Source organism: Rissa tridactyla, chromosome 29 (assembly GCF_028500815.1).
Source record: "Rissa tridactyla isolate bRisTri1 chromosome 29, bRisTri1.patW.cur.20221130, whole genome shotgun sequence".
Lineage (NCBI taxonomy): Eukaryota > Metazoa > Chordata > Aves > Charadriiformes > Laridae > Rissa > Rissa tridactyla.
In genome coordinates, this window is record NC_071494.1 from 60,401 (window position 1) to 82,906 (window position 22,506).

A 22,506-nucleotide genomic window follows, 5' to 3' on the forward strand; every position below is an offset into this window, starting at 1 on the left:
TTTATTTTTGTGATCTTCAGATATTTTTGTGGTTAACTGTTAATTGTGCTTTGTGGTTTTGGAAGAGTGCAGGAAGCATATGATTTCCAGAAAACTGATGAGTATTTATGGGCTCCTGGAGGACTAAAGTGCCATAGAGACGCGCGCCGGAGGACTGAGGGGGCTCCTGGAGGACTAAAGTACCATAGAGACGCGCGCCGGAGGACTGAGCGGCTCCTGGAGGACTAAAGTGCCATAGAGACGCGCGCCGGAGGACTGAGGGGGCTCCTGGAGGACTAAAGCGCCATAGAGACGCGCTCCGGAGGACTGAGGGGACACTTCCGGGGTCCTGGAGGACTAAAGTGCCATAGAGACGCGCGCCGGAGGACTGAGCGGCTCCTGGAGGACTAAAGTGCCATAGAGACGCGCGCCGGAGGACTGAGGGGGCTCCTGGAGGACTAAAGTGCCATAGAGACGCGCGCCGGAGGACTGAGCGGCTCCTGGAGGACTAAAGTGCCATAGAGACGCGCGCCGGAGGACTGAGGGGCTCCTGGAGGACTAAAGTGCCATGGAGACGCGCGTCGGAGGACTGAGGGGGCACTTCCGGGGTCCTGGAGGCCGGCGGGGCCATGGAGGCGGACACCCGGAAAACTGCCGGGCACCGGCGGGGGCGCGGTAACGCGTAAGAGCCGATACTGGAGCCCCGACGGCCGCTCTCGAGGCCGGGCGGGCGGCACCGATCGCGCTCCAGGTGGCGCGGAGCTCGCCGGTGCCCCGGCGGTCCCGGTTCGCCCCGCGGCCGCCGCTCTCTCGCCACGGTCGCCGGACCGGGCCCCCGCGAAGCCGCGCACGCGCACGAGCTGCGGAACCAACGCACGGCGCCGCCGGGGGCGGGGCCACAGCGCGCGCGCTCGGCTCCCCCCCCCCACCCCGGCCCCGCGCAGGCCCCGGCTGCGGCCGCCAGGCGGCAGCACCGGCCCGAGCGACAGAGGCGCCGCTGGGGACACTCGGGAATTGATGTCGCCTCTTGACGCTCATGTGGAAAATCTGCTCCGACTCCCGCGTTAGCGCTGCTGCCGCCCGGCGTCTCTTCAGACCCTCTGCTTACACTGCCATTGGGACACTAATATCTTCTTATAAATACATTTTTTTTTTTAAGTATTTTTACATTCTAGGCTCTTTCATATGACACAGCAGCACAGAATCAGCGAATCCTCAGAGGTAGAGGTTTTTATTTGGAACTTATTTCACATACATAAATTAATATTATTTCTCAATATATATTTCTCACATATAAATGAGATCTGCTTCGCTATTTCAGTGCCTCACGCCCACAGTTAAAGGTTTTCACATTTTTTTTTAATGCATCCCAAGAATTTTCAGACGTTTCGGGGCTGTGACCCACCTCTTCTGGGAGACCCTCACGTAACCCCCCCCCCATCCCCCACTCACCTGCTCCTCCGCCGCATCATCGCTGCCCCGGTGATGTCGCAGTGTCCCAAATGACATCATCGCCCCCCCGAGACACACACACAGCGACACCCTCCTATTTCCCCCCAAAAAAGGCCCAAAACGCCCAGGCCCGGGGCTGGCCCCGTCCCCTCAGGGGGCTCCGCCACCGGCCGCGAACCTGGAGCCGCGCGAGACGCCTGCGACGAGGCACCTGGAAGAGAAAAACACCCGATTCCAGCCCAGCGCCGCAAAGAACAGCCCGAGGGGGGCAGAGGGGTCCCTCGGAGCCAGGGACGGGGCAGGAGCGACGGGAGGGCTGTGGGGAAACGGCTCGGCCCCAAACCCAGCGCCGCCGGCGCCAGCCCAGCCCCCACGGCCGGGACTAAGGCCAGTTGCTGCGATTTGGGAGACGTTCTCAGCGTAAGAGTAAACCCTCTCACGGGTGTCGGGAAACGCCTTGTCCTTTCGGTGACAAGGTGGGCATTAGGTTTATGTGCACCTGTTGCGTGAAACGGGGCCAAGCGGTTTTGGCAGAAGATAAACCCCCTCATGTTCTAACACTCCTCACCGAGGTGGGGGGCCAGGTGCGGCTGGGTTTAAATACGGAGCGATGCCCAATCCAGCACTGTCAGTCCAATCGCGTTTAATACGTATTAAACTACTACGATTTGGATACACTAATAGTGGACTGCACCTTCAGTCTAGTCGTGCTCCTGAACCAGCACGGCCTCTCTCAAGTTTTGGTCGCGTTCAGTGAGAAAGCGAAACGACTAGCTACTGAAACAGTGCAGTTTATTTAAACAACAGATATACGGGTTCTTTAGGATTGCCGGTGATAAATACACTGTCTGCAAAGCACGTGCAAACAAAGATATTGTTAAGTATACAAACGCGCGACAAAATTATAAACGATACAGCCTGGCTATAAATGTAGGGTAGAGGTTCTCTAGAGAAATTTCTAAGTCCCCGAGAAAGCGCTCGGTGTAATCGAAGTCTTACAAAAGGCGTCCCTATGGGGGGGAAGAAAGGCTCAGCCCGTCGACTGATCCCGGAAATCAGCGGTGGAATTCTTCGCGATGGTGTCTTCCCTGGCATCCCCTCTCTCGGGCTATTTTTATACTATTTTTTTATCTTCAAAGTGGAGTTTGAGTGACTTTAGTCATACGTACTTTTATTATGATTAATGTATTCAGGGAGGAGTGTTCACACCTCGGGGGCGGATAGCCTCCGGGATGGAGGTGTGTTTTGGTACATTGTGGTGAGCAAAGTTCGCACAAAGGACAGCATTTCATCAACATTTGACGAAATGTTGGCTCGGGTAGCGTGTAGGCCGCTTATCAGTTCCGTAGTACCATCTCGTCCCCATATCTGCTATTTGTCACAAGGGAAGGCCGCGGAACAAGCGCGTTCCGTTCCATCCCTCGTGTAGTTTCGCAAACAGCCTTGTACAGGGAATCACAGACGTTGCGTTCTCCGTGTGCCAGCTGCGGCTGTGTTCTACCTCAGAAGCCTGTTGACTCCATGACTTTCCTTAATGTGTGAACAATGCTGTATTTTTGTATTCTCGGCCAATTTAGTAATTATTCCACAACACCAAATAAAAATACTCACACTATAAAAGTATTTGACTTTCCTCTGGCACTAATTTCTCTTGCGCAGCTGGGAACGGACACCGTAACACCCTCTCTCTCCCCAAAATGCACAGTAATAACTCGACCGCGGGTTTGTTTGGGTGTTGCACGATGAGGAGGGACATCTGGCCGGCGGCGCCGCCCGAGAGAGATGCCACCGGGCTGCCGGGGAAACGCGCCGCTGAGAGCCGGGCAGAAATAACGCACCTCAGAGCGCGCCGTCTGAACACCGGGGGGAAAAAAAGGTTACGCTCAGTCACCTCTTCTTAAACCTTTAGAACAAACACCCACCTGCCTAAACACACCTCCTACATGGGATGCGGCAGCTACCGGGCAGCTGCGCTTTAAACCAGGCGAGGCAGGGGGTAATTATACAATGTCAACTTTTTTTTTTTTAAGTTAAATTTTGCATAGAAAAATCAGTGAGATAAGAGACACACACCCACCCCCACAAATGGTTTTACTTTTGAGGGTCCGGGGGGGGGGGGACGGAAATCAAATCCCCAGCGCTGCGATCCATCCGGCTGCTGACAAGGACTGGCAGATCGGAGAATCAGGAATCACAGAAATAGTCACAGAAATAGTCACAGAAATAGTCACAGAAATCACAGGGTGGGAAGGGCCCTCTGGAGCTCACCCCGTCCCACCCCCTGCCAGAGCAGGGTCACCCAGAGCAGGCGGCACAGGGACGCGTCCAGGCGGGGTTGGGATGTCTCCGGAGACGGAGACTCCCCCACCTCTCTGGGCAGCCTGTGCCAGGGCTCTGCCACCCTCACAGCAAAGAAGTTCCTCCTCGTGTTGAGACGGAACTTCCCATGGTCACGTTTGTGCCCGTTACCCCTTGTCCTGTCCCCGGGCACCGCTGAGAAGAGCCTGGCCCCATCCTCCTGACACCCCCCCTGTCAGTATTTATCAGCGTTGATAAGATCCCACCTCAGGCGTCTTCTTTCCAGCCTGAAGAGCCCCAAATCCCTCGGCCTTTCTCCATCAGAGAGGGGTTCCAGCCCCTCAGCATCTCGGTAGCCCTTTGCTGCACCCTCTCCAGCAGCTCCCTGTCCCTCTTGAACTTGAACGCTTGTGGCTGTGTAACACACTCCAGAACAGACCTGATATTATTTTTAATGTTTTGTTAAAATATTTCATACAAAAACTGCAGAAGGAGAGCTGACAAAGCCTTCGTGTTAACTTCGAAGTCCACAGGACAAGGACCTTAGGAAAAGAGCAGACGCCCATCGCAGACGTACCTCGTACTCGCAGAGCGCTCCGGATCCTTCCATGGGTCCTGCGCTGCCACCGCACAGCAAAAGGGCGACGGCGGGGAAACGCCGGCTCTTGACGTTCTGCCGAGAGAGGGGAAAAGCCTTTAGCACAAAGCCAGGTAGGAACCTACGGCTTCCTTCTTTCGTGGAGGTTATAGTTGAATTTAAACTAAATCGAGTCCGAAATAGATTCAATAAATATTTATTGAGGTAGGAAGGCAAAAGCAGCGCGGGGCGGCCGGGGAGTCGCAGCTCCACCAAAGGCTCGCCAATTCAAGCAAGCCGAGCAGCTCTTTTTATCTTCATGGAGGTCGGTTTCGACATCTTCGGTACGCCCCTCTGCAGCTTCTTGCTTGAGGTAGTTTAGATAAAATGTCGGTCACAGAATCAGCTCAAAATAATACATTCCGATAACATTGTGGTTAAGCTTTTTGTCAAACAGGAGTTCCCATGTTGGTGTGGCAAGATAACATTGTGGACATGTCTCTTCTGGTTAAACAGGGAGCTCTCAAGACTGCCACAATGGGTTCCTTCCTCTCGCTTAACTCGTTCGATCAGCAAATCACCTTTAGTTACTTATTACAATCCCCCCCTTCTTTTATTTATAAGTGATTTGCTGATCAAACCTAGACAATACCTCATGAGCTGCATCTAATTCAGCATTGTCGTTCGGTATAATTTTCATTTCCAGTTCTGATTGCTTCATCACCATTAGCTGCACTTTTTCTAACCTGCTTTCAACAAAGGTTACAAATTTATTAATGACACAGGGTCCAAAAGTCAGAGCCAACAGCAACACCATGAGGGGTCCCGCCAAAGCAGAAATTAAGGTCGTCAGCCGTGGTGACTGATTAAACCAAGATTCATACCAGGAGGATTGGGCCCTACTGCTTGTGGCGTTTTAACTTCCCGTTTTTGAACGGATATTAGTCCTCCTCTATCAGTTCCAGATTCCCAATATCGCATCCCCCAGGTTCGTCCAAATGACCATCCGTGGTCATTAGGCTGCAGGATTTCTAGTAGAACATGCTTCCAGTTGCCAAGGTGGGGGCCCTCTATGTGTCCATCCCGGCCAGGAGCTGGCGGGTTGCACCCTCTGGGTCCCCATGTTACAGTTAAAAATCTGTCTTTAATGGCTGCGTCCCAGTTTGAAGCTATGGCTTCACATCCCCAGTACGCACAGTAATAGTGATGAGGGAAATCGCAATAGCTTTTCCCTGGATTCGAACTGGGGCAGAGATAAAAAGGTTTTATTGCTCTTTCTCGTCGGCCGGGTGGGTCTAGTTCATAAAAGACTAAATCTTCCAATTTAACTTGGAATTCTGGGGGTCCGGCTGTCACATTATACCGAACTTCCACTGAATCTTCCCATCGACCCAAGGTCCAACTGAAGGGTTGATGTTCATTTTCTAAAGTCGTGGTAATCAATACCATTAATAGGATACCAGCTTTCATTTCCCCACTGTTTGGTACCTCTCTGCCGTCCTCGTCTGCTCCTTTGCAGAGAGCAACGGGATATCAAGATCTTCTCGGCAGCAGCAGACAGTCTTCAGGGGAATTTTGCTGTTATCCTGTCAATAATTTCCAAGGCCTAAAGAGTTAGTTACCTCTCAAATATATTTCCACCTATGTGGTTGTTGTGCCTGTTTCCAGGCGAATCTTATAGCACGCTGTCTTAAAACTCTATACCAGTCTGTTTCATATACTTCCCAAAGTTCAGGTACTGACAGTTCCCACCCACAAAAGAATTTACGAGTTTCCACTGGATCCTCTGGTCCCCCGGCACGTATCAAATCATTGCGACATTTCATACAGTAGGGTTGTCTCTTAAATGAGACACAGGACCAATCTCTATTACAATTTAGACATCGGCAAACAACCCAACATAAATGTCCGGAAGTAGGGTGTTCTACGCAGGGTATTCCCCAGAGATCTCCTATTCCGGGTGATTCGGGTATCTCCGTCTCTGTTTCGCAACAAAATGGAAAAACCTGGGGAGTTCCTGTTAGTTTGTATAATCCACCCCCCCCCGTTTGGTCCGGTATCCTTTCTTCACTCCAAGGTGCAAAATATACCTTTCGTAGAGTATTTCCTGGTGGTATTTGGAACCATCGATATAAACTATCTCTTACTTCCCTTCTGGAGTGGTTCATTTACCGGTCTCGCTTTTCCTTATCTTTACTCGAAGATCTCCTGGTTCCGACGTCACAGTCCACTTCTCTGGGAAGATAGGTCCCTTAATCCTACTGGCGTGAGTCCGTCCTTTTTCTGCTGTCCGTACAGCCGTATCTGTGGTGAGTAAAACAACAAAGGGTCCTTCCCAACGGGGTGTTAGGGAGGTTTCTTTCCAGGTTTTGATTAGTACCTGGTCTCCGGGCTGGATTCGGTGTATGGAAATGTCCAAGGGAGGTCTTTGTACTACCAAGCCCTTCTTTCTTAGTTCCTGTCTTCTTTTTGTAAGTTCTAAAATATATTCTGTTCAAAGTTTATCCTCGACTTTTGGGTGTTCCACTAATAACCCAAAGTCATAAGGCATTCCATACAACATTTCGAAGGGGGATATACCAGTATCTGTTCTTGGCTGAGTTCTAATGTAAAGCAAAGCCAATGGGAAACATTTAACCCAATTCATTTTTGTTCCCACCAGAAGTTTGGTTAGGTGTTTCTTTATCTCCCCATTCATTCTTTCTGCTTTCCCAGAACTCTGTGGGTGCCAGGGAGTATGGTATTCCCATTTTGTACCGAACAATTCAGTTGTCTCTTTAATTACTTTGGATGTGAAATGTGGACCTCGGTCTGAGTCAATTACCACCACAGTCCCATATCTTGGAATAATTTCCTCCAAGAGAATCTTAATAACTGTCTTTGCAGTAGCTCTTACCACTGGAAAGGCTTCTACAAAGTGCGTAAGGTGATCAGCCAAGACCAATAAATACTGATATCTCCCCACCTTTGGCAATTCGGTAAAATCCACCTGTATTTTCTCAAAGGGTCTTTTAGCCAATTCACGACCTCCTTGAACCTTTTCCCTAAGTTGTCGTTTATTCACTTTGTGACAGGTTAAACATCCCTCTAAAATCCTCTTAGCTAGACCGTATATTCCGACACAGGCATAGTTTGTCTCAAACTGATCCACTAAAGCTTGAATTCCCCAATGAGTTTTATGGTGTCATTTATTCAGTATTCCCCGAGCTAATCCTTTTGGAAGAATTTCCCTGCCGTCTGGTAGCAGCCATTTATCGCCATCTCTTTTTGCTCCAATTTGTGTTAGCTTCTCCAATTCTTGGAGAGTGAAAGTTTTATCTAATTTTAGCCTTTCGGGTTCCTCTCTCAAGGTCTGAACCATTAATAATGCAGCCCGTTTTGCCTCCGCGTCGGCTAGATTGTTTCCTCTTACAGTATGGGTTAGTCCCTTCTGATGTCCTTTTACATGGACTATGGCTATCTTTAGTGGACCTCTTAATGCCTTAAAACTTCTGAGATTAGCTTTTCATGGACTAATCCTTTTCCCTGGGTGTTAATTAAGCCTCTCTCTTCCCAAATTTTTCCAAAAGTATGTACCACCCCAAAGGTATACTTTGAATCTGTATAAATAGTTCCAACTTTATTTTCTAAGAGCTTTAATGCCCTTAGCATGGCATATAACTCACACGCTTGTGCGGACCAGGCTTTACTTAATGGTCCTGATTCTTTTATCTTAAAAGTATACCCATCCACAATAGCATAACCTGATTTCCGTTGTCCTTCAACCACTCGTGAGGAGCCGTCCACAAATAATTTTTCTCCTTCGTCTAATTCATCGTCTTCTAAGTCCTCCCTTATTTTAGTCTGCAAATTTATTAGTTGGAGGCAGTCATGTGTCAAATCTTCTTTAGGTTCTCCGTATAAAAATTGGGCAGGATTCTGAATAGAAGTGGTTTCCATTTCTAGTCGAGGGGAGTTAATTAAAATTCCCTCATATTTTAGCAGTCGACTATCTGTAAGCCACTTATCAGCCCGTTGTTGCAATACTCCTCGAATGTTATGGGGGGTGTATACTTTTAGTTCAGCTCCCAAGGTGACTTTTCCAACTTCTTCCACTACTAATGCAGTGGCCGCTATTGCTTGCAAGCAGGTGGGCCACCCGCGGCTTACAGGACCCAGTATTTTAGAATAATATCCTACAGGCTTTCTCTGCCCTGCCCATCCTTGGGTCAGAACCCCATAAGCTGTCCCGTTATCTACATTGATAAAGAGTTGAAAGGGTTTACGGATATCGGGTAAACTGAGGACAGGTGCTTCTACCAGATCTCTTTTTATATTTTCCCAACGATTCTCATCTTCAGGGGACCATTTTACCAACCCGTTTTTAGTTAATTTTTCGGACAAGAATTTTACTTTACTGCTGTCATTTTCTATCCACTGTCGACAATACCCTAATAATCCCAATAACTGTCTTATCTGTCTTTTATTAGTGGGCGCTGTTAGAGACAAAATTCCTTTTACTCTTTCGGGATCTAATTTCTTGTGTCCCTTTATGAGCCAATGCCCCAAATATTTTACCTCTTCTTCAGTAAACTGTAATTTGGACTTAGAAACCTTTAATCCCTTGAGGCCTAAAAAGTTCAATAATTTGATGCTCTCATTTCTGACTCCTTCTTGAGTTCTTCCAGCGATCAATAAATCATCCACGTATTGTATTAGGATTAGTCCCTGACTTAATTCATAAGATTCCAGTAACTGTTCCAGAGCTTGTCCAAACAAGTTCGGAGACTCTGTAAATCCCTGGGGCAAAACGGTCCACCGTAATTGTTGTTTTCTATGGGTCTTGGGGTTCTCCCACTCGAAAGCAAAATAGTCCCTACATTTTCCTTCTAAGGGACAAGCCCAAAAAGCATCTTTTAAATCTATAACACTATACCATTTATGATCTGGACTTAACTGATTAAGTAGAGTGTGCGGGTCAGCCACCACAGGGAACCGGGTAATGGTTCGTTCATTTACGGCTCTCAGATCTTGTACTAAACGATAGGACCCATCCGGCTTCTTTACGGGCAATATGGGAGTATTGTGGGGAGACATACAGGGTTCCACAAGCCCTTGGGCCAAAAGTCTCTCAATTACTGGCTGCAACCCTTCTCTCCCCTCTCTAGAGACGGGATACCGTTTTATCCTAATTGGCTGGTCTGGGTCTTTTATGGAGACTGTGATCGGTTTGATATTTAATTTTCCCACCGACCCTGGGCTATACCAAGTTTCTGGATTAATCTTGGCTTCATCTTCCGCAGTTAATAAGCATAATCTTACTTTTAATTTCTCTTGCTCTACTTCCAAACTGATTCCTAATTCCACCATCAGGTCTCGTCCCAAGAGGTTATACTCAGCTTCTGGGACCAATAAAAATGTTCCCACTCCATATTTATTTGGGGCTTCTATTGTTACATTCCTTATCAGGGGCACCTTAAAAGGTCCCCCCTTTGCACCAACTACTTGGAGTTTATCCTTTGATTCAACACATCCAGATGGTAACTTTTGGACTGTTGATCTTTCGGCACCCGAGTCCACAAGGAACTCGAACACTTCGTGCTGAGGACCCAATTTCAATTTTATCAAGGGCTCGGGAACCTTAGGGGTCCCCAGCAAATAGAGCCCCTGACCCCCCTAATCTTCCTTAAAAATCTCCTCATCCTGCCTTCTTTTCCGACAATTTCTCTGTAGATGTCCCTTCTTGCGACAATAAAAACATTCTATGTCCTGCGAACTAAATCTTCTTCTTCTCGGTTCTGCTGGGCCCTTCCGGGGACTTTCTCCTCTCCTGCCCTGATTTTGTCCTTCCCTTACAGCTGCCATCAGGATTCTGGCTTGTTTCTTCTGATTTTCTTCTTCCCTTCTCACATTCACCTTCTGAGCTTCTTGTAATAATTCATCTAACCCCCTTTCCTGCCAGTCTTCTATTTTCTCTAACTTTTCCTTATATCTGTCCAAGATTTAGCTACAAATTGAGTTTTCAGCAGGGCTTGACCCACTTGGCTATCGGGGTCTAACCCAGAATATAGCTGTAAACTTTTTCTCAATCTTTCCAGCCATTCAGTGGGGGTTTCATCTTTCTTTTGTTGTTCATTAAAGGCCTTATTAATATTTTGCCCTCTGGGTACAGAATCTCTAATCCCCTGAATTATCATATCCCGGAGATCAATCATGTTATTTCTATGTGCGGGGTCTTGATTGTCCCAATTGGGCCGCTGTAAGGGCCATTTTACATCTCCAGCGGGACCATGCTGATGCCTCTGATCCCAATGCCTCATGCCTGACGTTCTGATCATTCCTCGTTCTTCGTTTGTGAACAAGATCTTTAAAATAGACTCCATCTCGTCCCAAGTATAAATGTTAGGCCCGAGGAACTGATCAAAACGTTCTGCTACCCCTAATGGGTCCTCTAACAAGTGTCCCATTTCTTTCTTAAATTCCCTCACATCCCCGGAGCGGAGCTGAGGGGTTCAGATACAAATCCAACTCCGGGTTGTGGTCCCCCCATAGCAGTCTCCCTTAAGGGATACAACAAGTTTTCCTCCCTTCTTTCTCTAGTTTGACTTCTAGTTATTCTTCGATTAGAAGGAGGAGCCTCTTCCCCAGGTTCTGTGGGGGCTGTTGGAGGGAGATCTTGCTCAGGACCTTGCGGAGGGGGGACATAGGGTGGGGGAGACGCTGGAGGTTCGTCTACATCCCACGTTTTCTTTTTATCATTTTTCTTTTCTTTTAATGGAAACAAATTAGCGGCCTGAGCCGTGCCCAGGATCCATAAAAAGGCGTATTCACTCTCCTCCTTATTAAATGGTCGTTTCTTGTTAACGTATATGTTTAATTGTTGGCATATCCAATCCTCTAAGGATCCATGAATTGGCCAATATAAATCTTTTCTTATCTGTTTTCTTCCCCATACCTCCATACAATAATAGACCAATTTCTCCTTGGACTTCCCTTTTCGAGAAGGGGAACTATCCCAATATCTAATCATTAGGCCTAACGGGCTATCTTGGGGTATATCGGGGAGCCCACCCCCACCCCGTATCTCCTGCATGGAACCAGAAGTCCTACTTTTCTTCTGTCCCATCTTCCGAAAGTGCCTTCTTTCACTCAAAATTCACTCATTTCCCTCCGTTCGTGGCCCACGCCCTCGCGGACAATGGGAACCGCACTATTAGGAGGTCCACACTCACTTCGTCCGGTGGGCTACTAAGCCCAGTGGACGTCTCAGTCACTCGCACCCGGGTACCCAATCCCCGACCGAACGGAACCACAATATACTTACTCACTCCCGAGTCTTCGTCCGGCTCTTCGTGCACAAAAATTACAGGGAACTGCAGTATCTCCTTTCTCTTTTCTTTTTGCTTTCCTATCTCAGTTCGGAAAATCCAGGTGAGCTAAGTCGGGATCTCCTCCGGGACCATCCGAAGATGGGGCGCCCTCCCAGAGTTGAATTCCGAGTCGGCTGTCTGGATCCGAGTCACGGCACCAAATTTGTTATAGTTGAATTTAAACTAAATCGAGTCCGAAATAGATTCAATAAATATTTATTGAGGTAGGAAGGCAAAAGCAGCGCGGGGCGGCCGGGGAGTCGCAGCTCCACCAAAGGCTCGCAAATTCAAGCAAGCCGAGCAGCTCTTTTTATCTTCATGGAGGTCGGTTTCGACATCTTTGGTACGCCCCTCTGCAGCTTCTTGCTTGAGGTAGTTTAGATAAAATGTCGGTCACAGAATCAGCTCAAAATAATACATTCCGATAACATTGTGGTTAAGCTTTTTGTCAAACAGGAGTTCCCATGTTGGTGTGGCAAGATAACATTGTGGACATGTCTCTTCTGGTTAAACAGGGAGCTCTCAAGACTGCCACAATGGGTTCCTTCCTCTCGCTTAACTCGTTCGATCAGCAAATCACCTTTAGTTACTTATTACAGCGGAGGTTTGCAAAGATTGCAGCCCAGCGTCAGGGGCCGGGGGGGGGTGTGGGAGGGTCGCAGGGGATTGTAGGGCACTCATGGGGTGGGGGGGTCCCAGAGGGTCCCGGAAGGTTCTAGGGGTTTCCAGGGGTCCCAGGGGGAACTTGAGGGTCCAAGGGTGGTGACAGGGGGACGCGGGGGGCACTGGGGGGGCACTCCTCGGGGTCTTGCAGGGGGTGTGGAGCCCCCCAGGACCCCCAGCGCCCTCCGGAACCCCCTGCAGACCCCAGAGCCTTTCTGGGAACCCCCCACCCCCCCCCTCCCCAGAGCCCTCGAGGATCATCTGGGACCCCCTGGAGCCCCCCAGCACCCCCCTGGGACCATCCTCCAGGGAGCCCTGGGGGAACATGAGGGTCCCGGGGGATCCTGGGGCGCTCCTGGAGGGTGGGGGGTACCGGGGGGGCCCCCAGTGGGTCCCAGATGATACTCGAGGGGCTCTGGGGGGGTCCCCCACCCCACGGGGGGGCACTCACCGCCGCTTCTGCCGCCCGCCCACCCCCCCGCGCCAGCCCCCGCCGCCGCTTGAGCGGCTTCTCCTTCAGCTCCTGGGGGGACACGGGGCCGTTACCGGGCTACCGACACCCCCCACCCCGCTGTTCTCCCCCGATCCCGATCGCACACCGACCTGCTGCCCCAACTCCCGTATTGACCTCACTTCCGCTCGCTAGTCCCGCCCTGTCACCGCTCCTATTGGCCCGCGAGCTCGGGGCGGGAAGGGGGGCGGCCGCGGATTGGCGGAGCCCACCACGGCGCCCTCTGACTGGCGGGCCCTATCGCTCCGCCCAGCGCGAGGGGGTATATAAGGGGCGGCGCGCAGAAGGGCCGCCATTTTGTGGCTGAGGTGAGGCGGGGGGCAGTGGTGGGCGGGCGGTTCCTCCCGTTCTTGGCAGGCCCCGGCGGCGCCGTGCCCGGGCCTGGGATGTTCGGAGGTAGAGCAGTGGCCGGCGCGAAGTCTTCGGTGCCCGCGGGTCCCCTCCGCCGGTCCTACCCTCACGTGCCGGGACAGCCCGTTACCGAAGAAGCTCCGGGTGGGGGGGTGGTGAGAGCCCGGTGCCGCCATTTTACTCCTTTTTGTCCTTCCGCAGGGCCCGCCGCGGGACTGGGGTGACGCCGGGGGACACGCTGTCGGTTGAGGGGGGAGTGGGGGGGGTCCGGTGGTGCCTCGTTAAGCCTTAATAAAGCCTCTCCCGCACCCGTACGCCTCGTCTCGTCCTTCCGTTACCGGCCCCGGTGCGTCCGGGTTCTTTGTCCCCAGGTTGTGAGGCACGGCGTGGGGACCAACAACCTCGCCGCCACACAAGGGGGTTCCCCACGTGCGTCTCTGCGCCCGATCACGCACGTCACCGGCGGGGGGGGGGGGGGGGGCGGGGAGTCGTCCCCGGTTACCGGCCCCGGCGGGTCCTCCAGCGAGGTCGTCTGACCCGTGCGTCTCTATGGTAGCGAAGGCGCAGGCAAGCCCGGAAGTTGCGGGCTCTGTGGCGCGCGCGGCGCAGAGCGGCCCGCGGAGGCGTGGCCATGGAGGCGGCGCGGCGCTGGGCGCGGGCGCTGCTGCGGGGCGCCGTGCCGGTGGCGGCCGGGCTGCTGCTGTGGGTGGCGGTGGGCGCGGGCGAGGAGCGGCGCCAACAGACGCTGAAGGTAAAACCGGGCCCGGGGCGGGTTTTAGAACCACCGAGGCCGGGGGGAGCGTTACGGGCCTGACCCGGTGTCGGTTCCGCAGGCGCTGCCCGAGGTGAGCCCCGAGCTCCTGGCGCAGCGGCGGCGGCAGAACGAGCTGGTGATGGCGGCGCTGCGGGAGGCGGCCGAGACCGACGAGAACGTGGCGCGGCGGCCGGTGCCGTGGCGGAAGTAACGGCGGCGCACCGGGACACTCCCTTCCCCCCACCTCCGGTAATATCCCCCCTCACTCCCGGAACCATCGCGCCAGGCGGCAGTTGCACCCGGACGGCCAGGCGCTGTTGCGCACGGCCCCTTTTTCGCGCCGCGCCCCGCCCGCGCCGCGTCACTTCCGCCGCCGCCATGGAGCCGCGGGGCGCGGGGGAGGCGGTGGCCGCCCCGGCCAGGCCGCTGTTCGGCGGGTGCTGGAGCTGCCGCGTCCTCAGCGGCTCCGCGCTGCTCCTCGCCGCCCTCTGGATCTACCAGGGCCCGCGGCGCAGCATGAAGCGCGGCGTCCCGCCCTCCTTGGCCGCCATCGCCCAGATCACCTTCGCCATCAGTGAGAGGCGCGGGCGGCACCGCGGACATGGGGGTGGGGGGGGGTGGGGGGTGTGTTCCCATGGCAACGGGGTTTGGGGGGGGCCCCATGGGGGGGGGGCCATGGGGGGGGGGCGGGTCCGGGGTCCCCATGGCAACGGGGGGAAGGGGGTAGAACTAAGGGTATCCCCATGGATACGGGGCGGGGTCGGGATCTCCATGGCAACGGGGGGTGTCGCCATGGCAACAGGGGATGTGACATGGGGGGGCATCCCCAAGACAACGAGGGGATGGGGGAAATTCCAAGGGGGGGGGTCAGACACAAACATGGGGCGTTGCCATGGTAACGGGGGTGGTGACAGTGACATCCTGTGTCCCCCCCCAGGTGTGGGGGCCTGGGGAGTCGTCATCCTGGTGGATCCCGTGGGGAAGCAGCTGCGCAAGGAGCCCTGAGGGGGGGCGGGGGGGGGTGGCTGCCACCCCCCCCCACCCCCCCCGGTGACACCGTGACCCCCCCCCCCCGTCACCCGAAGGGGGGTGACACCGAGCTCGGGGCGGGGGGGGGGGGGAAGACACTAAATAAACCGTTTCTGCGCCAGCCCCGTCCCTGCTGCTCGGGAACTGGAACGGGGAGGGCGGGGGGGGGGCGGGGACGGCACAAAGAGACGGTGACAAGGACCGGGGGGGGGTGTGACACGGCCGAGGTTTTATTTGGCCCCGGGGGGGGGGTGGGGGGTCCCCGGGGGGTGTCCCCAGGCCCTGCCCCCCCCCTCAGCTCCCCTCCACCTTGGCCACGATGAGGACAGCGGATGGGACCAGGCCTGGGGGGGGAGAGAAGACATTAATGGGGACCCCCCCCAGACCCTGATAAACTCTCAAAAACCCCCCTGAAACCCCCCCCCAAGACCCCCTGAAACGCCGACACCCCCCCAAACCCCGACACCCCCCTGCAAAGACCCCCCTGAAATCCACCCAAAGAGCCCCTCAAACCCCCCAGCGACCCCCCCAGGACCCCCATTGACCTCTTATACCCCCCCAAACCCCTCCAGGACCTCCCCAAAGCCTGACACCCCCTTAAAAAAACCCTGAAGCCCCCCCCAAAACCCCCCAGTGACTCCCCCCGACCCCCCCAGGGTCCCCCCAAACCCTGACACCTCCCCAAAATGCCCTCCCCCCGGGCCGTACCCAGCTCCTGCAGGGGTTTCTCCATGTCCTCCTCGGTGAAGCGCCGGGGGGGGAAGGCCGTGCGCAGGCAGAAGGGCTCAGGCAGAGGGGGGGTGTCGCCGCCGGCCCCCCCCGGCCCCCCCCCCGTCGCGCTGCAGCTGCACGAAGAGCCGGACGGCGGCCAGCGGCTCCCGCGCCCGGAAGCTCTGGGTCAGCGCCCGCCCGTCCGGCAGCCGCACCTGGGAGGGCGGGGGGGGGTCACGGCACCGTCCGACCCCCCCGGGGTTCACCCCCACCCTGGGACCCCCCCAGGACCACACGCACACCCCTCCCCCCACAAGAAACCCCTACAGCCCCTGGAGCCCTCCCCCCATGGGCCCCTTCTCCCCCCAGGAAACCCCTGGGATGGGACCCCCAGGACCCCCCAGTCCCCCCCAAAACCTTCACACCCTCGCCAGGGACCCCCCCAACGACCCTCCCAAACCCACATCCCCCCCCTCGGGACCCCCAACTCCAATTCCCCCCCGTGCCCCCCGTCCCCTGACCTGGATGCGGCTCTGCTCGTAGTCCCGCTGCGGGGGGGGCCGGGGGCCTGGGGGGGGCGGCTCGGGGGGGGCCGGGGCCGGCCCGAACTGCGGGGGGAGGGGAGCAGGGGGTGATCCATTGGGATCCGCGCCGTCCCAGTGGGACCCCCTGGATCCCAGCGGGATCCGCTCCGTCAGAGGCACCCGCCCGCTCCTGGGGGGATCCCCCCGATCCCGGCAGGATCCGCCCCATCCCGGTGGCCCCCGCTGGGATCTGCTGGGGCCTTGGGGACCCACTGGATCCTGCGGGATCCCCCCCCCCTCACCTTCTGGGCTCGCTCCGCCTTGTCCCGCTCAATCTTCTCCCGCACCCGCTGCCTGGGGGGGCAAAGGGGGGGCGGGGGAGTTTGGGGGGGCCCCAGGGGCTGGGGGTCCGTCCCCCCCCGATCTGAGGGGTCTCCAGGGGTCGGGGGGGGCCCCAGGGGGGGGTTTGGCCCCCTCCCCCCCCCCCATTGCATGCCCAGGGGCTTGGGGGTGGATCCTGGGTGTTTGGGGGGGCCCCAAGGGTTTGGTCATTCCCCCCCCTCCACTTTTGGGTTCCCCCCATAGTTTTCGCCCCTCCCCCCCCAGTTTTGGGGTGCTCCCCTGGGAGTTTCAGGGCTGGTCTGGGGTGGGCCCCAGGGGCTCAGGGTGTCCCCAGGGATTTGGGTGCCCCCCCCCGGGGGTTCTGGGGTTCCCCCCCCCCCCTCCCGGTGCCCCCCCCACCTGGCCAGCCGCTCCTCGGCACGTTCCCGGCAGCGCTGGGCGGCCGCTCGCCGCGTCTCCTCCTCCCGCAGCCGCTGCCGCAGCCGCCCCAGCTCCTGCCCCCGCCGCCGCCGCGCCCGCTCCTGCCCCGCCAGCTCCAGCAGCCTGGGGGGGGACGGGGGGGCACCCCCAATTAGGACACCCTCCCGATACCCCCGAACCCCCCCGACACACACCCCAAAACCGGGCACCACCCCCTAAACCCCCTCTTCCCCCCCAAACCCAGAGCCCCCCAAACCTGCTCCTGCCCCGCCAGCACCCGGGGCGGGGCACCCCAAAATTGGGACACCCCCCCGGCCCCCCCCAGCGGGAACAGCCCCCTAACCCCCCCCTTCACGCCCAAAACGGGGCACCCCCCCCACCCCAGCACTCGGCACCCCCGGGGGGGGACACAGCCCCACTGTCCCCACCCCAATGGGGCCCCCCCTTTGCCCCCCGTGTCCCCACGCCGGGGCAGTGACAGCAGCGCCCCCCCCCCCCCCCTCACCTCTGGGCCTCCTCGTCCTGTGCCGCCGGCCGGGGCCCCCCCGTGGTGTCACCCCCCGTGGTGTCACCCCCCGGGTCACCGCCGGCGTCACCTCCCCCCGGGGGGGGCACGTCCTCCTCCAGGTCCTCCAGGTCGGGGTCGTCCTCGTGAGCCACCAGCCTGGGGGGGACACACGGGGGGGACACACGGGGGTGTCACAGTGTCGGGGACACGGGGGGGGTGACACGGGGGAGGGGGGATGACACCGGCACACAAACACTCACCAGTCCATGGCGGGTTCGATTCCCCGGTGCCCCGTCAGCTCCAGCGCCCGCTGCCTGCGGGGACCCGTCACCGGGACACCGGGACCCCACCAGGACCCTCCCCCGGGGACTCTGGGACCCCCCCCGGGACACCGGGACCCTCCCCCGGAGACATTGTGACTCCCCGGGACATCGGGACACCCACCCCCGTCCCTCTCCCGGGGCTCCCGATCCCCCCTCGGGGTCCCGGCGTCCCCCGCGGTGTCCCCAGTCTCGGCCCGGTGCCCCCCTCGGGGTCCCGCCCCCCCGGCCCCCCCCGCCCGCTCTCACGCCCGCCGCGGCCCGAAGCCCATCTCCAGCAGCGCCTCCAGCTCCCGCCGCGCCATGGCGGCACCGGAAGGGGCGGGGCCGCGCGGGGTCACGTGTGCGCGTGGGGCGACGCGACGCGCTGTTTGTGCACGTGACCCGAGGGGGGGGCGCGCGACGTCACGTGGGGCGACGGCGGCCGCGGGGGGACAAACGGCGGCGGCGCCACCGCGGCGCGGATCCCGGCCCCCCCCCCGCCCCACAGACGCCCCACAGACACCGGGAGGCCGCTCTGGCGGAGGGGGAGGGGCGTTTATTGGGGGGGGGGTCGGTCAGGAGCTGGCGCAGAGGTGGCGGGGGGCGGGGGTATGGGGTGGGGGAGGGGGCGGCGGCCGGCGGGACCCCCCCGCCCCCCCCCCCGCCCCCTCTTCCGCCGGGGGGGGAGGGGCCGCCGCGAGCAGGGGGGGGTCGGCCTCTGGGGGGGGAGAGGGGAGACGTCAGTGACCCCCCAAGACTGTGTGCCCCCCCCCCCCCCCAACCCGGGTCCCCCCCCCCCCAAATCGGGTGCCCCCCCCCACCCGCGCGACCCCCCCGAAAACGGGGGAACCCACCCAAATCGTGCCCCCCCCCCCAACTGGGTGCCCCCCCCCCTCCAAAACCTTGCCCCCCTCCCCACCCGAACTTGGGTGTCGTGTCGTTCCCCCCCCCCCCCCCAAAACCGGGTGAATCCACCCAAATGGTGGGTGCCCCCCCCTCACCCTCGCTGGCCCCCAGCGTCTCGGGGCCGTCGCTGCCGGGGGGGGGAAAGGGTCTGGGGGGGGAAGGGGAGACATCAGTGACCCCCCCCCAGAGAAAACCCCCCGCCCCCCTCCCCCCCCAAACCCCCCCCCAAACAACCCCCAGCCCCTCCCCCCTTGTCCGCCCCTCCCCCACCCCCCGCAAAATACCCCCCAAGGACCCCCCCAGCCCCTCCCCCACCCCACATCCCCCTCCCCCACCCCACACCCCTCCCCCGCCGTACCCCCCCTCCCCCATTCCCCCCATCTTCGCCCCCCTCCTCCCATGCCCCTCCCCTCCCCGCCCCCCTCCCCCATTCCTCCGCCCCTCCCCCACCACCCCGCCCCTCCCCCATCTCACCCTCCCCCCCCCCCCCTCCTCCTGCGGGGGGGGGGTCGCTCCGTGTCTCCTGGGGGCGGGGGAGGGGAACAGGGTGGGGGAGGGGTGAGCGATAGCGCCCCCCACCCCCCCCCGGGGTGGGGGAGGGGGAGGGGGGGTTGTGGGGTCCCCGCCGCCCCTCCCTCACCCCCTCGGGTCTCACCTGTGGGGGGGGGGAGGGGGGGGAGGGGCGGGACCCCCCCCAGAGGCCGCCCCTCCCCCAGCGCAGGGTCCCGGCGAGGAGGAGGAGGGTGAGGAAGGTGAAGTTCCCGGCGACCCCCAGCAGCGCCGAGGGTCAGCGGGAAATGGTGCAGCAGGTACCTGTGGGGTGGGGATATGGGGCAGGGTTGTGGGGCTGGAGTGGGGGACCAGGCTATGGGGGGGGATGGGGTGGGGCTATGGGGCTGAGCCGCGGGGGCTGGTTATGGGGCTGGGAGAGGGGGTGGGGCTATGGGGCTACCGGACAGAGCAACGGGGCCATCTATGGGGCTGGTTACAGGGCTGTCTATGGGGCTAATCCATGGCGCTGGCTATTAGCTGGGCCGTGGGGCTGGCTATGGGTCTGCTTGTGGGTCTGAGCCCTGGGGCTGGCTATGGGTCCGGCCGTGGGTCTGTCTATGGGTCTGTCTATGGGTCCGGCCGTGGGTCGGGCCCCTCACCTGATGCCGCTGAACTCGGCGTGGACGCGCAGGCGGGGCGCCGTAGAACTGCACCCGTTTGCTCTGGATCTGCAGCACCGCCCCCGCTGTCGGCACGTACTTGTGGGGCAGAGCGTTAAATGTGGGGCAGAGCGGAGGTCGGGTCGGCCCCACAACTCCCCCGCCACCCCCCCCCCCGGGCCCCACAACTCACGGGATCCTCCCGGTACTGGGAGCAGAGCTCGACCTCCAGCGTCTGCGTCTGCTCGGCGAAGCCGGCGAGGGAAGAGCCCGGCGAAGGCCACGGTGTGGAGGGTGCGGAGCAGCGGGGAGCGGTAATGCAGCATGGCCTGTGGGGCGGGGGAAACGTGGGGCACCCCCCCGACCCCCGCTCCTGCCCCACACATTGATGGAGCCCCCCCCCGACCCAGCTCCTGCCCCACAGATCGATGGAACCGCCCCCCCCCCCCCCCAGCTCCCAGGCCGTAGGACCAGGGGCGTGCCCGTCCCAGCCCCTGCCCCACAGATCTATGGGGGCACCCCCTAACCCAGCTCCAGCCCCAGGGCCCTCCCCGCCCCACGTACGGCGCGGGCGGCGGAGGGCCCAGGGGGCGGCCGGCGGGGCCGTAGCAGCTGATGTTGACCATGAACATCCCCAGGGCCCGGTTGGGCGGCGACTCCGGCAGCTCCAGCTCCAGCGAGATGCGGTACAGCTGCCCGTAGAGCAGCACCTGGGGGGCACGGCGTGGGGCTGCCCCACAGAACGAGGGGAGGCGGGGGGGAACGCCCCCCCCCCCCCCCCCAAAGCCAGATCCTGCCCCACACGTTGACGGAGCCCCCCAAACCCAGCTCCTGGCCTGTAGATTAAAGGCAGCCTCCCACAATCCCACCTCCTGCCCCACAGATCTATGGGGTGCCCCCCAACCTCCCGAATCCACCTTCAGCCCCCCCCCCAATCCCACCTCCAGCCCTGTAGATCGACGGGGGCCCTCTCCCCAGCCCCTCCCCCGCCTCCCCTCCAGCCCCACAGATCTATGGGGCGCTGCCCCACACTCACGGCCTGGCGGTTGGCCCCCAGCAGGGAGACGTTGGCAGTGGGGAAGGAGCAGAGCTCGGGGCCGGGGGAGGCACAGTCCGTCCTGGGGGGGCAACATGGGGGGCGGTGAACGGGGGGGGGGAGGGGGTAAAAGTGGGGGGAGGGGTGGGAAAGCGGGGTCTCTGGGGTGGGGGAGGGGCAGGTGAAGGGGGAAGGAGAGGGGTTTTAAGGGGGGGGGAGGGTATAAAGGGGGTCAGGAGGGTCCAAGGGGGGGTCGGGGGGGGGTCTATGGGGTGGAGGAGGGGCACAAAGGGGGGTCGGGGGAGTGGGGGGAGGGGCGGGGGGTGGTTCTATTGGGGGGGGAGGGGCAGGTGAAGGGGGAAGGGTGGGTTTAAGCGGGGGGAGGGGGAGGGTTTTGGGGGGGGAGGGTGTAAGTGGGGGTCTGTGGGGCAGGGGGGGGTGTCTGGGGGGGTCTATGGGGGTGTCTGGGGGGCAGGGGGGGTCTGTGGGGGTGTCTATGGGGGCGGTGGGGTCTATGGGGGGGTCTATGGGGGAGGGGGTGTCTGTGGGGGGGGTCTATGGGGGGGTCTGTGGAGCAGGGGGGGTGTCTGTAGGGGTGTCTGTGGGGCAGCGGGGGTCTATGGGGGGGTCTGTGGAGCAGGGGGGTGTCTGTGGGGCAGGGGGGGGTCTGTGGGGTGTCTGTGGGGGTGTCTATGGGGCGGGGGGGTCTATGGGGGGGTCTGTGGGGCAGGGGGGGTCCTGTGGGGTGTCTGTGGGGGTGTCTATGGGGCGGTGGGGGTCTATGGGGGGGTCTGTGGGGCAGGGGGGGGTGTCTGGGGGGGGTCTATGGGGTGTCTGTGGGGCAGGGGGGGGTCTGTGGGGTGTCTGTGGGGGGTGTCTATGGGGCGGTGGGGTCTATGGGGGGGTTCTGTGGGGCAGGGGGTTGTCTGGGGGGTTCTAGGGGGGGTTCTGTGGGGCAGGGGGGGTGTCTGGGGGGTTCTATGGGGGGTTCTGTGGGGCAGGGGGGTGTCTGGGGGGTTCTATGGGGGGTTCTGTGGGGCAGGGGGGTTGTCTGGGGGGGGTTCTATGGGGAGTTCTGTGGGGCAGGGGGGGGTGTCTGGGGGGGTCTATGGGGGTGTCTGTGGGCAGGGGGGGGTCTGTGGGGTGTCTGTGGGGGTGTCTATGGGGGCGGTGGGGGTCTATGGGGGGTTCTGTGGGGCAGGAGGGTGTCTGGGGGGTCTCTGGGGGGGAGTGTGTGGGGCGGGGGGGTCGCACCGGAAGGCGAAGTGGACGGGGCGCAGGAGGGCGGCCGGGGGGAGGCAGGAGAAGTAGAAGGAGCCGTAGAGGAAGATGGCGGCCCAGAGCAGCAGGAGGGCGGCGCAGGCCAGCACCCCCCCCCGCAGCAGGGCCCGCCGCGCCCCGCGCCACAGCCGGCCCCACGGCGCCATGGGGCACGGCCCCACGGCCGGCCCCACGGCCGAGGAGGAGGAGGAGGCCCCGCGGCGCGGGGGGGGCCCCATGGGGCTGGGAACGGGGGGAAAGGTGGGGCGGGGGGCACCGCCCCCGGCCCCACCTCCTGCCCCATGGATCGAGGGGAACCGCCCCCCAATCCCCCCTCCGGCCCCACGGATCCGTGGGGCTCCCGTCCAAGCCCTCCATACACC

General features: G+C 59.7%; 3 protein-coding genes and 1 non-coding gene across 5 annotated transcripts; 2 read left to right on the forward strand and 2 right to left on the reverse strand.

The window, feature by feature from the left end:
- Positions 1 to 13,169: 13,169 nt before the first annotated feature.
- On the forward strand, positions 13,170 to 13,304 carry LOC128901836 (small nucleolar RNA SNORA57). The gene has a single exon (XR_008463536.1). It is a non-coding gene; the product is annotated as a small nucleolar RNA SNORA57 (small nucleolar RNA).
- Positions 13,305 to 13,714: 410 nt separating this feature from the next.
- On the forward strand, positions 13,715 to 15,014 carry LOC128901814 (ubiquinol-cytochrome-c reductase complex assembly factor 3). 2 transcript variants are annotated; one of them, XM_054183970.1, is made up of 3 exons: positions 13,715 to 13,931; positions 14,014 to 14,508; positions 14,872 to 15,014. In XM_054183970.1, exons 1-3 carry the CDS (start codon positions 13,730 to 13,732, stop codon positions 14,937 to 14,939), a joined length of 765 nt encoding a protein of 254 aa, XP_054039945.1. In that variant the 5' UTR covers positions 13,715 to 13,729; the 3' UTR covers positions 14,940 to 15,014. The 2 variants fall into 2 exon arrangements, with proteins under 2 accessions (XP_054039945.1, XP_054039946.1); XM_054183971.1 differs by having other exon boundaries at positions 13,784 to 13,931; positions 14,014 to 14,183; positions 14,872 to 14,941.
- A 156-nt stretch (positions 15,015 to 15,170) lies between these two features.
- UBXN1 (UBX domain protein 1) lies at positions 15,171 to 18,339 on the reverse strand. The gene is given in 9 exon segments (XM_054183964.1): positions 15,171 to 15,307; positions 15,672 to 15,750; positions 15,752 to 15,889; positions 16,196 to 16,282; positions 16,501 to 16,552; positions 16,940 to 17,083; positions 17,466 to 17,624; positions 17,729 to 17,782; positions 18,038 to 18,339. Coding segments are annotated over 9 exon segments (819 nt in total). The 5' UTR covers positions 18,094 to 18,339; the 3' UTR covers positions 15,171 to 15,257.
- Positions 18,340 to 19,343: 1,004 nt separating this feature from the next.
- Positions 19,344 to 22,500, reverse strand: BSCL2 (BSCL2 lipid droplet biogenesis associated, seipin; the record flags this gene model as incomplete). Its single annotated transcript, XM_054183975.1, is given in 9 exon segments — positions 19,344 to 19,460; positions 19,462 to 19,489; positions 19,828 to 19,862; positions 19,864 to 19,926; positions 20,021 to 20,089; positions 20,091 to 20,156; positions 20,388 to 20,537; positions 20,864 to 20,945; positions 22,118 to 22,500. Coding segments are annotated over 9 exon segments (855 nt in total), but the record flags the coding sequence as incomplete, so codon positions are not given.
- Positions 22,501 to 22,506: the final 6 nt, after the last annotated feature.